The 12,365-nt window shown below is 45.3% G+C and overlaps 1 protein-coding gene across 1 annotated transcript in view; it reads right to left on the bottom strand.

The window, feature by feature from the left end:
* The window catches only part of cacna1ib (calcium voltage-gated channel subunit alpha1 Ib), a 103,389-nt gene that overhangs the window by 21,614 nt on the left and 69,410 nt on the right, over nt 1–12,365 (bottom strand). Inside the window, exons 26-33 of the mRNA XM_019861719.1 lie at nt 7,607–7,799; nt 6,758–6,909; nt 6,490–6,599; nt 3,517–3,650; nt 1,341–1,411; nt 841–919; nt 510–631; nt 1–419 (exon numbers count right to left, since the gene is read on the bottom strand). The exon at nt 1–419 is cut by the window's left edge and continues 29 nt beyond it. Of these exons, the coding sequence (XP_019717278.1) occupies nt 1–419; nt 510–631; nt 841–919; nt 1,341–1,411; nt 3,517–3,650; nt 6,490–6,599; nt 6,758–6,909; nt 7,607–7,799 (1,280 nt within the window). The remainder of the gene's footprint in view (nt 420–509; nt 632–840; nt 920–1,340; nt 1,412–3,516; nt 3,651–6,489; nt 6,600–6,757; nt 6,910–7,606; nt 7,800–12,365) is intronic.

The raw sequence follows: 12,365 nt of genomic DNA, 5'->3' as shown, positions 1-12,365 counted from the left end.
CTTCTGTGGTTCGGGTGTGCCTCCTGAGGACCCTCGACAGCGGCGCCGCCGCCACCTCCGCCCTCCTTTGGCGGCGCCATCAAAGCTCCGCTCCGGGCCCCGACGGCGCCCGCCACCGCCGCCCCCGCGGCCACACCCACGCCGGTCGCCCCGGCGATGGCCCCGACGCCTCCCATCACGCAGCACAGGCCGCTCTGGGCCAGCTCCAGCTCAATCTCGGCATCCATCTCGGCGTCCTCCTGCGCTTCCTTGTTGGAGTCGTCCAGGTGCTTCATGAGAACGGCGACCACCACGTTAATGAGGACAAACTGAGCCGTCAACACGAAGGACACAAAGTACAACGGCGAGATGAACTGGAGGCCCGCGTGGCAGCCGTAGTCGCTGCCCGCACGCCCCGGAGGGCACTCGCGGAGGGTGTCCTGGGGACACAGAGAAGCGCAGAGCAATTCATTCAGCGAAAGAGTCGACCGCGTTGGCTTTCGTAGGCGTCGACAACAGACAATGCTGACCTTCATGATGCCGTTCCAGTTGTCGCCCGTGGAGACCTGGAAGAGCGTGAGGAACGCCATTCCAAAATTCTCAAAGGTGGCGTGACGGCTCATGCCCTCGCATGGATAGTCGAAGTTGCACACTGATGAATTTTGGCGGAGTGGGTGGGGGGGGACAAAAAAAAAAACATTCTTTGACTATTGCAGAGCCACCGAGAAGAAGAATGGGCTAGCTCCATAAAAATCACTCGCGGTTAATGACAAAAAACGGAATTAGCCCACTCTTAGTTTTCCGTGGCTCAATTTGTATTGAAGTATTCGCAACACCAGTAGGGGGCGTGCAACTTCTTACCCAGCTCTCCGAAGAGCTCCACACCAAGAGCAGCGTAGATGAAGAAGAGCAGCATGAAGAGCAGGCCAAGATTTCCCACCTGACGCATAAAAATCACAATCACATTTGGTGTTGAAAATTGTAATTTCCCTTAAAAAAAAAAAAAAAAAGACTCCACATTCCGAGAACAAAAGTTGTTTTTTTTCCCAGGAAAAGTCAAAGTTTCAACATCCAATTTTCTGTCTTAACAGCCAGGAGAAAAGTAAAAATTTGTGTGCTTCCGATGTTGTTACTTGTGCATATGACAAATGGACATCTTGAATCTACTTCCCCAGCTAGACCCTGGTGAGAATATTTCTTGAGCCAACAATTTTGCCAGGGTTTGTCACCTTCGAAAGTGTAAAATAAAATAAAATAATTTGTATGTGTGTGTGTGTGTGTGTGTGTGTGTGTGTGTGTGTGTGTGCGTGTGTGTGTGTGTGTGTGTGTGTGTGTGTGTGTGTGTGTGTGTGTGGCCTCACCTGAGGCAGAGCTTGAACGACAGTGTCCAGTAAAGCTCTCATCCCAGTTGCCATTTTAAGCAACTTCAAGACTGCAAAGAAAGAACACACACACGCACACACACACACACACATACTTAGAAAAATAAGTGGAAGATCAGAGACAGGCGTGATAAAGAGCAACCGGGAAAGGAGAGAGAGATTACAAGTGATCAATAGATGGACACTCTCCAATTCCCGCAGGCCCAATTTCCAAAAGCTACCGATGGTTGGCGGGAAGGGAAACATTCAAAGCCTCCTGGGAGATGGGCCACAGTTGAAGAGTATCTGGTGAAAACTGTTTTTTTTTTTTTTTTACAACTCCAAAGATGCGATTTCATCCATGCAATCACTGTTTGTGGAAAATTTTGGCTAATTTTGGCACGCTAATCAGCTGCGTTTGCCTGCTTGACGTGGTTGTTTACATTTGACTGAAAGGTTTTGAAAGCATATGGAGGAGTGTTTGGGTTTTTGTGGGGGGGGAAAAAAGTTGAGTTTTTTTTTTAATGAAAATGCAGTCATACAATTTTTTTTTTCCCGATAAACAGTCAAGGAAAAGAGAATTTGTTGGCATTTTTAAATGCACTTTTTAAAGTGCGACTTTCAATCAAGGTCATAAAGAACCGTAATTGAATAAATTACTTTCATAATATTAACAACTCCTCGACGTTTTCTACTCATCCAATTCTTTTTTTTTCTTTTCAATGTTCCTCGAATACTCGTTCCAGGTAAGCGGGAAATTTAGCATCACCTAACTTTTCTTTTTAATATAAAGAAAAAACAAAAAACAGGATCAGTTGTTTGGAGAAGGAGCTAACGGGTGAACGTGCTAACACGATCCCCCGCAGACCCAGACAGACGCTGAACATTAGCGCGGGTGATAAAACCACGAGCTGGTGCAACTAGCCATCAAACCGCCACCGAGGCTCGCTCGTTACTTACCGCCAGCTGCCACTCGATTAGCGCGTGGCGGCCGCGGGCCCCGGTTCTGCGCTCATTGCCAAAGGTCGCGGGTGGGATGGGTCTCGGGAGAGGCTGGATAAAGCGCGATTGCCATAATTAGCTTTTATCCGACTCCATTCCGAGTTGAAAGCGATGGCGCCCAGAGAGCCGGGATGCCAATTGCGGATTCATGCTAACTCGGTGCCACTTACACAGCTAGCTAGCAACAAGCTTTGGCTGACTGCTCGTGCAGCTAAATATGATAAAGGACTCCCTCCAAAGTCAGTAATCATGACGGCGAATAAGACACACTTCGGACAAGTATCGTTCTCATGAAGGGATGATGAGGAAAGATGGAGAAGCCGTGCTGATTGCTAAGCTAAACTAAGTGTTGCAGCTCCGCGACAAAAAGAGCTGCAGTGTTGTTTTTTGTTTTTTTTTTTTTAATGTACACTTTATTCATTCTTTAAAACTCTCAGACAACGTGCCCCCTTGCTCTTCCGCGTTCGACTCGAGAGGCGTTCAAAGAAACGTAAATGAACCAAAGCTTTCATGGCAGCACGACTGCAATGCTTGCGTTCCGAGAAAATGAGAAACTCTGGTTGGGGACCAACTTGTGGCAAGCCAATCCAAATTTAGTGAAAACCGTTTTGTTGTGCAAGGACGTTGCGTGTGTGGAACTTATACCCTCCTCGGAAAGTCAAATCTGCTGGAGGTGGTATCTCACTGACGTTTGCCGCGCAGTGAGATACGGGTCTTAGCGTCATCGCGCCTTATTTGGAAAGCGTCCCCCGATCAAGGAGAGATCCAGCTCTCCATTTAGCAGCAATTTAGAGTCAGTCAACTTAAATCGGTGGCACCGTTTTCGTTTCAGTATCGCTGCCGTAAACAATTACGGGCAACGTATCTCTTCTGCCCCGGTGAAGGTCGGTCAGGAGTATCCTGAGCTAAAGCTGGGTTACAAGTTGCACTGAGACGTCCTTCTGAGGCAATTTGGGATTTGCAATGACCTTTACTTGCATACTTCCAGGTCACAGATGCCGTGAGCAAAGGAATGTTCCGAAGCAAGAAAAAAGGAGAATTTGAAGAGGCCTGATATCGCCATGGTGACAAGAACTCAACGTGGTGTGCTATTGGGTTCGGCTCAGTTTTCGTGGCGTAGGGTCGGGGGGGAGGGTTAGTTTGGACAGCGACGCCATGAGGGAAGTGCGCGTACCTCTCGCTATCCTGAGCACCCTCATGATCCTGATGATGGTCGGATTGATGGGTAGCGAGGCGTTGATCTCAATCTCCTCCAACGTGATGCCCATCACAGACAGCAACACAATGGCCAGGGGGGACTGGTTCCACCTGCGCACACGCACACGCACACGCCTGTCATCGTCGGCAGAAGTCGCAGCGAGTGAATTGCGATTGTCCTCAAGGTTCGAGGCTGAGGAGCGCTCTCTATTATGTTAATTCCCCAATGAATATTAATGCTAACTTCAGGCATCATTTGCATGATTCTCCCACCACTGGCATCGCACCTGCAGGCCGATCCCCCCCCCCCCCCCCCCCCATGAATATTTTACGTCGGTGGCCGTCGTTTCCGTCCAGGACCTCGGACCTTTTACCTACTTGTCAATTTACTTCTTCCTCCAAAGAGATTACGTTTAAAATGGGTTCGGGGAAGTTACGTCGCAAATTAAACTGTCCAAAATATGGCCCCGGGGCCATTTGTGGCCCGTCATCCATGTTTCAGTGGCCAGCGGCGTATATTAAAACTGACATTTGACACGGCCCACAAGGTTAGTTACCATAAATAAATACTAAAATAACACAATTTCTCCGATGGATAAGGATAATTCCATTTTCGAAGCCTAAATTGTTTCTTCCACATTCTCCTGTGTCAAGCTCCGATTCATGAGCATTCGTGAATCAGTCTCGCCGAATTGTTTTCAAAAATGGTCTGCTGACTCCAGTTTGCTCTTGTTTTGGTTCTCAATGTGGAAATGGGATTCAGCGACTGTTCAATGCGGGGGTGGATCTAGTCTGGTGAGATAGAGGGCCGTTGGCCACCCTCAAATCTTGGAAAATCTGAAACAATTTGCCTTATCGCCTTTCACGGAAAGCTGCTGTGTCACAGTTTTCCAACGCGACTGGAAAATGTTGACAATATAGCGTTTCTTTCTTGACTGATTTTATAGCGTGTTTCATGATTTCAAGTTGAAGAATTTTCAAGTGGCTCTTGCATCCTTGCATTTTCATGAATGCGGCCTTCATACGAAAAAGTTTGAACACCCCTGGTTTAGGGTCTTAGATAGTTATGACCCCTTTGTGGACTACTTAATCCTTCTTTTGCGATTGATCTTCTTCTTTATTTCCTGCTTGGGGAATAATGGTCGTACCCTCCGTTATTGGGACTCCTGGGTAAGATGTCATAATTGAATTGCATGTGGATTTTTTTTCTGGTCTTACAATATGTAAAAGAACCTATACACTGTGTATATATTCGAAGCTAATAAACACATCATCTCGAGGGGTGCCAATAATTCTGGAAGGCATTGTATAGAGAGAGATGCCATTAACAGGCAGCGTGAAAGGGCCTGCGTGAGCAAAGCGCGGCCCAATCAGCCGGAGATGAGGTGTAGCATCGAGCGAGAAGTGAAAAAGTAATTTAAAAAAAACAAAAACAACCTTTCTTTCGGGGAAACTCAATTCCCTGCCAAATTATGAAATGGAGTAAAGGTTTCCTCTGACCAGATGTTATCCCTGGCGAGGAGCAAAAGTAGTGCAGACACGTGATGTAAACACCCTCAAATCCAGAGAACTCACGCAAACCAGTAGAAAACAGGACACGAATGCCACATAAAATTTCAAAAAAAAAAAAAGGTATTGTCACAGATGGATACAAAGGGGAGCAGACAAGGAAGTAAAACGCTTCCCTCGGTGCATCCACCTTTCTAAAAATGGAGCAGCAGATGGAATAATAAATATTTCCTCAGTGGGAACTGCCGAAGTAATATACAGCGGCAGCTGCTCCACGCGGAGGCTGCGCTGGACGTAAGGAGACTCTGCTGATATTGATATCTATTCAATTCTATTTTTTTTGGACCTGCACAGCTTTAGCGTGGGTGTCAAAATATATATTATTCCTGGACAAAAAAAAAAAAAAATCACAAATGTCACCACCAGTTTGTTCCCTGACTGAAGAAGACATTTTGGTCCAAATAGATTATTCACACAAGGACGAACGTGGCCTTTAACCATCCATCTCTGAATATGAAAAACAAATGCAAAATTATGAAAGCAGCGAGCACCCCCGCAAAAGTCAGGGGGGGCCGAGGATTTGAGTTTTTTTGCTTTTCATCAGCGTGTTCTGCCCACACTCAATGACGAACGCAAAAAATCGCCACAATCTTGTGGTGCCCTTATTTGTCAGGTTCAAATTTTTTCAAAGAAAATGGTGGGCATTCTGTTTCTTTTCAGGCATGAGTTTCTGAGACTTTCTTGTGAGTCTGTGGACGATAGGAGTGTGAAAACATAACATGACAACTGTCTTTCAATTTTCATGGTCATTTTTTTTTTTTTGATTCATTATTTTATGGCAAGTCATCAAACTTCTGCCCACACTCACACTGACGAAATCTCAAATTCTTCCGCATTTAGCATCCCCCATCTGGTATAATAGTGATGAAAATTTGATCGCAGTCAAAAAATCTTAGAGGACCCTGGCAATATTTCGGAAACGGCTGCCCCAAACAAAAACTGTATTCCAGTGTTTGTTTATTTTTATTTTTTTGGGGGGGGGGGCTGCCCATGATAGACAATATTTAAATTCAAATATCAAATTTGTGAAACCAGCTTTGTCGGATGAATTTTTCTCAAACAATCTAGGACAAGTTTGTCTTTGAACTACCTCTGAAAAAGAGCATTTCCTGTGTTTTTTAAACTTCTTGAAACTATTTTTGTGGGACTGCCTATGATAGACGAGCCTATCAAATTTCATGACGCTCTGTGAAACTGGCTTTGTGCGCAGAATTTTTCTTCAGACGATTTAGGACAAGTTTGTCTCTGAAAAACGTCTGCAAACGAGCAAGCAATTTTCTTTGTTTTTTTCCCACCTGACTTCTTCAGACTTTTTTTTTTTTTTTTTTTTGGTGGGTCTACTCAAGTGAGTTTTCCAAACATTCTGGCCCTCTTCTCATACCTGTCCTTGAAGAAACGCCGAAACCCGAAGGCCACCAACTTCAGAGTCGCTTCGATGACGAAGGTGGATGTAAAGAAGTAGTTGCAATACTTTAGCGCCGTCTCTAGAGACTAAGACAAACGAGACGGAACGCCTTTTGAAATCAGCGGTGTATTTAATTGTTCTTTGTCTTCTGTTTAATTTGAATCAATAATAATAACAATCAAAACAATGAAAAGGATATAACATTATTTGAAATCGGTGACATCGTGTGTATGTGATGTCTCACCTGAGGCTGGCTGTAATGCTCGAGTGACATGGTGATGACGTTGATGCAGATGATGAAGGTGATGACCAAGTCTAGGTAGTGGCTGGTGCACAAGGTGTGGATGGCCAGTCGCGCCGGGCCGTAGGAGGCGTAGTAAGGAAGCTTCTGGGCCTCTGCACATGAGTACATTGGATGAAGAATATCGCATTTCAGGAAACTGGGAAATCGCAAATATACGACACTGAGCTCTCGGGATTCGTTATCAACTCAACGCAACTGTATTTCGAGAGCACTTTAAAACAACCACCGCTGCATGCAAAGTGCAATTCATGACAGGAGAAAATTGTTGAAAAGTTCAATCCGGATAGTTCACGCTCTTTTACAGTTTTGTGACTGAAATGTCTGACTTGGCTGTTTTCAGCACATTCAGAAACGCCATGACTTTTTTTTTTCTTTGCCCACGATGTTATCGTTCATTTTGTTCGAGGAGGGGAAAAAGTTCAATAATTTGTCATCATCCAAAATGGCAGCGCGATGACTATTAGCATCACATGAGCAGAGCATACATTGAGCGTGTTGTTTGACTCTTTGCATTCACGCTTTTATCTCATCCTTTTCAACGTTACACAGAAATGTTTTGTTGTCTTTTGCGCCTGGAATTCCCACCTTTTCCATTTTTCATTCAGGCAGCATTTGACAGGGCCAGGACATTATTGTCTACTTTTGTCAAGGCAGCCAACGAGCCAGTATTTAGGAATCAGACCGCAAGAATCCTCATATTTGTGTGTGTTTGTTGACTTAAAAACCACGGGAAAATGGGGACGCTATTAGCGTAGCATTTGGCTTTTTTGCCCCCCTGTGTTTTCTTACTTCGCCTCTTCTTCTCCATGCGTCGCTGGCGCTTCTCCTCGCGCCGCCGGGCCTCCTCCACCTCCTGGTGTTGCCGACACTTGTGGAAGTTCTCCACCACCACGCCCACAAACATGTTGAGCACAAAGAAGCTGACGATGAGCAGGAACGAGATGAAGTAGAGAAGCATCCACGGGTTGTTGTTGATCGCCGGCTGGAAGTGGGGACGACAATCACGAGTGGGGGAACAAGGTTACATTACATATGCTAGCCTCGGCCAGGCTAGTTATCAGCCAACTTCTTTTGACAGTAGTTTGACAGTTAAGAATGTTCATGACTGTTCTGAAACTCGAACCCGAAACCTTAACACGAGCACTAATCGTAGCTGCCACACAATAGTTAGTCAATAGTTAGCACTAATATCAACCGCTAAACATGAACAAGCACTAACACACTGATTGTAACTGTAAACTCCGAGCACTTTAATTCTAACATTCTAGCATCAATTGCTAACACCCTCCCCTCCCCCACATTAAAAAAACCTTTTTAAAATCCCAAATTATTTTTTGCCCTCCCCTTATTTTTTCATGATATAATAAATCATATCAGACCACGCAGGTGTTCCTCCTAACGTGTGAGTGTACCTGGAACACCACCTTTTTTTCTTTTAAGTATGCTGTACAATAACCTATCCCACGTTTCCTCTTTTTAAAAGTCAGATCACTGTCTGGCTTCTACAGAAGTGTCGGCCAATTATTTAAAGCCAAGCAGCCAGCTCAGCACCCCCCCCCCAAAAAAAAAATCTGTATAAATATAGAAATTATGAGTGTATAATACATCCAGAAAATTGGAAAAGGAGCAGGTCAAAATTATCACTCGCCGCCATTACCAAACAACAATCGCGGCTCAAGTGTCACAAAAAAAGCAGCGGCTGTGGAATTGTGTGAGAAATAGCTGAAAGCTAAATTTGGATTAGTCTCTCTTCTTCTTTTTTTTTTTTTCCCTTCCCTGTGGCGGCCTGACGGAATCATCCGGAAGACAGGAGAAAGTCTCCCGGTCGTCGATTACTTAATGGCCTTGAAATGAAAGCAAGTGCAAGGGAAAATCTGTTCACGTCAACTGACTTTTTACACATCGAGCGTATGCGCCTGCGGGCAACACAATGTGCCGGGCAAAAAAACTAAACAAAAAAAAACAACAAAAAAAAAAACAGTCGACACTGGAGTTGAGGACACACAAAAAATAAAAATGAATGCGGTGAACAAATGCGTTTAACCTTTGGGCAAATTTAGAAAGACTTTGTCAAGTTCATTTGGATCCCACTTCTGAAACCGTCTGTTGTGACAGTAAGGTTGCACGTTGTACTCTCTAGCCTAGACAAACTTAAAGAGCTTTATAAACATTGAACTGTTTACAGTGTTCATTAGATCCCTTTTCTGACACCAAATGATGTGAGTCTGGGTCTGATCCTGCCGTGTATTTAGGAAGTGAGCCAACATATGCGGCAGTCCCGTGGATCCCACTTCTGACACCAACTGTCATGAGAATATGGCCGCATAGTGGAAAAGGTCTTCTGACTAACTTGATATCATATCCTGCACTCATATGCTTTTTGATATGACGATTGTCTTCTTGATTTCATTCAATGTTTAATTTGTCGTTCTTTCTTGTTATTTTAATTGTCTTCCCTTTGAGTGTTTTTGAAGTGCGATACAGATAAAATGGATGATTATGATAATCTTCGAGATCGTACTTCTGACATCACACAGGGCATATACGGATCCCGTCCTATTTGCTATGTTTGGATGGTTAAGACTTTCGGATCGCACTTCTGATGCCAAATGTGGTCGACAAGGTCTAAGGCGCTAGCTGGTATTACAAACACCAGGAGTGTCAAGATCCCACTTCTGACACCAACCGTGATGGAATATCTCATTCGATTGACTGAAATTCTTGTGTCGCTCAATAAAATAATTGTGAAATTTCCCGCCAAGTCCCACAAAGCTGACGTCCTGATTGTCAATCCTCTGAATCCCGCTTCTTCCTCCAAATAATGGAGTAAAACGGTTGTATCGTGGGGAAAAAATATATACGTGCAGCCAACTGCCTGTTTGGTCAATCTTTGGAGCCTACTTTTGACAGCAGCTATAGTGGCAAAATGTTCAATTCCTTGGCGGACGTGCGCTACCTGCTGGTCGATGCCCACCGCATCCAGTCCGTGATACATGATGTTCACCCAGCCGTCTTTGGAGGCCAGCACAAACAAGGACATCAGAGCCTTTGGGAGGTTCCGCAAAAAACAAAAACATATTAGGCTGAAGAAGTACTCAACAAATGGCTTCGGGGGCGCTTTGTTACCTGACCGAGATTGTCAAAGTTATATTTGTGATGCACCCATCGGTAGTTGGCGGCCAAGCAGTCGGACTTGTTGGTGATGTTCTTCACGTCGAGCCCGGCGCAGTAGTAGAACTTGCCTTTGAACAGCTGCGGCACGCGCACGCACGCACGCAGACACACACCAAAGTATCTCCATCAAGGCACTTGTTGCGATATGCCTTTCTGAAGGGCTTGCATAATTAGCACGCGATGCAACTCCACCGCACACATGAAACGAGTGTTGACAGGGCGAGTTGTTGACAGCCTGCTTTTCCCTCGTGAAGAAAATTGCCATTCACGAGTGGAGCTTGATCGCAATGCTGAGAATAATCGGAGGCTTTTGGCGGATGCCGCCGAAGAAAAGCAACTTCGCAGTGACGAAACGGAGATGTTTGTTAAGGTGTGCAACACCAAGGTTGAGGGTGTCTCCGAAGCCTACCACAAAATTTTTCACAGCATCCCCTTTACCTGAACGCCGAGAATACCAAAGATGATGAAGAAGGCACAGCAGATGAGGACAATATTGCCGATGGGCTTGAGGGATGTGATGAGGGTCTCCACCACCAGTTTCAGACCCGGAGCTCTGCTGATGACCCTGCCAGAGCAAGAAAACCTTTGGTGAAAAACAGACACCCGTGAGGTTGTTGCCCCCCCCATCACGCCCGCAACCAACCTGAGGGGTCGCAATGTCCGCAAGAGCCTGAGAACGCGGAGAACGCCGAGGATTTTGGCGCCACCCGCCATGGACACCACGATGTCGATGAGCGAGACAAAGACCAGGAAGCCGTCCAGAATGTTCCAGCTGCTCCGCAGGTAGGCCGTCTCGCCCAGGTACAGGCCCATGGACACCACCTGCGGAGATGAAAGGAGATGGGGAGACGATGAAGACCACACAGGGAGCACGGGGCGGTTTAGCCGCTCCGATGTTTTTGGGGTTTTGTTTGTTGCTCCTCGATGATGGACGCTGAGCAGCTCACCATTGTAGGAGTTGGAGAGACATGAAAGCGCAGCTTACCTCCTTCATGTGCAACACTTTTAGGTAAGGTGGCTTGTGGAGACGGGTTGTGAAATTCCAAATCTTCACAGATTACTGTTGCATAGCCGTCAAGTATAGCAAATTCAGATTTTGGAGTGGGTGTGAGTAGGAATTTATTTCCATACCGAGTCCCGCCTCCATCAGTGAAAATCCAGGAAGAATCGAGAGGGCAGAAGTTTGGTTTCTTGAACTTGTTCGACTGCCACATGCTAATTGACATACTCGTTTACGTTCATTCATCACTTATGTTTCCTCTCCATTTTGATTTGGAGACATTACGGACCAATTTGTTGTCGGCTAGCCGTTCCTCTACGGTCGGCAGTTCCCGATTTATGACTCTCCTCAAACTTTGTGACCACTGTTATTTCTGCTTTGCAGACTGTTGAACGGTCCACATGAAGAGATAAGCATTGGACCTCACCAATTTCCCTGCGGAACTCCACAGTTAATTGCTTTGACTTCTGACAAACGTCGAATCAGAACATTTTTTAAAAAGGGGCTTTCTGTTTTCAGTTTGTCAGACAACGTTCCAGGACTGCATCTGTACATTCCACTTGATTTAACAAAGATTTATGATCAATGATGTCAAGCTGCGTGGAAATCTTGTAGCACGCCTCTGGTCAATTTCTCGAGGCCTATCATCATCCATACGAGCGAGCGCCGTAGCGGTGCAACGCCGCTCCCTGTAGGTATGCTGAGAGTCTGTGCCCAGAAATGAAAAGTAAGACGATGTTTCGCTTAAAAGCAACTGGATCACAGATTTTACTCAGAGCAGTAGCAAACTTATCGCTCTGCTATTAGAGCCACGGAATGAAACAGTAGCCTTGGGTAGTGGAATAATCTTTGCTGCTTTCCCAGCCTGAGGACAGAGACATTTTTTTTTTTTCTGAACTCAAGTTCAAAACATGGCAAACTGGAATAGCAATCAAGTTGGCTAAATTAGCTGCTTTGCCCTGAAATCTTCGTGACAACTTTTCCACCGGGCTAACTTTGGTAAACGAAAACTCAAGTTGTGCCTTTTTGTATTCGATGTATTTATCGGGGCGTCTTATTCATTTGGCTCATCACTGAAACGATGAGTTGGTGTGCTGCCGTTGCAGTTTTTTTTTTTGTGTGTGTTTTTTTTTTTGTGTGTGTGTGTGTGTGTGTGTGTGTGTGTGTGTGTGTGTGTGTATATATATCTATATATATATATATAGATATATATATATAAACAGTACACGTACATATGGTAGCTTGAAAAGTAGATCGTTGGTCAAAAAGGGTTGGGCACCCCCGAGTTACACAAACATGCAGCAACTCCACCGCAGTCAGAAACACAACAGACATATCCATCTCTGCAATATCCGCATCCAGTCTAGATGTGCT

The sequence above is a fragment of the Hippocampus comes genome, unplaced genomic scaffold, assembly GCF_001891065.2.
Source record: "Hippocampus comes isolate QL1 unplaced genomic scaffold, H_comes_QL1_v1.1 scaffold7, whole genome shotgun sequence".
NCBI classification, from domain to species: Eukaryota; Metazoa; Chordata; class Actinopteri; order Syngnathiformes; family Syngnathidae; genus Hippocampus; species Hippocampus comes.
This window is presented reverse-complemented; position numbering and strand designations above follow the sequence as displayed.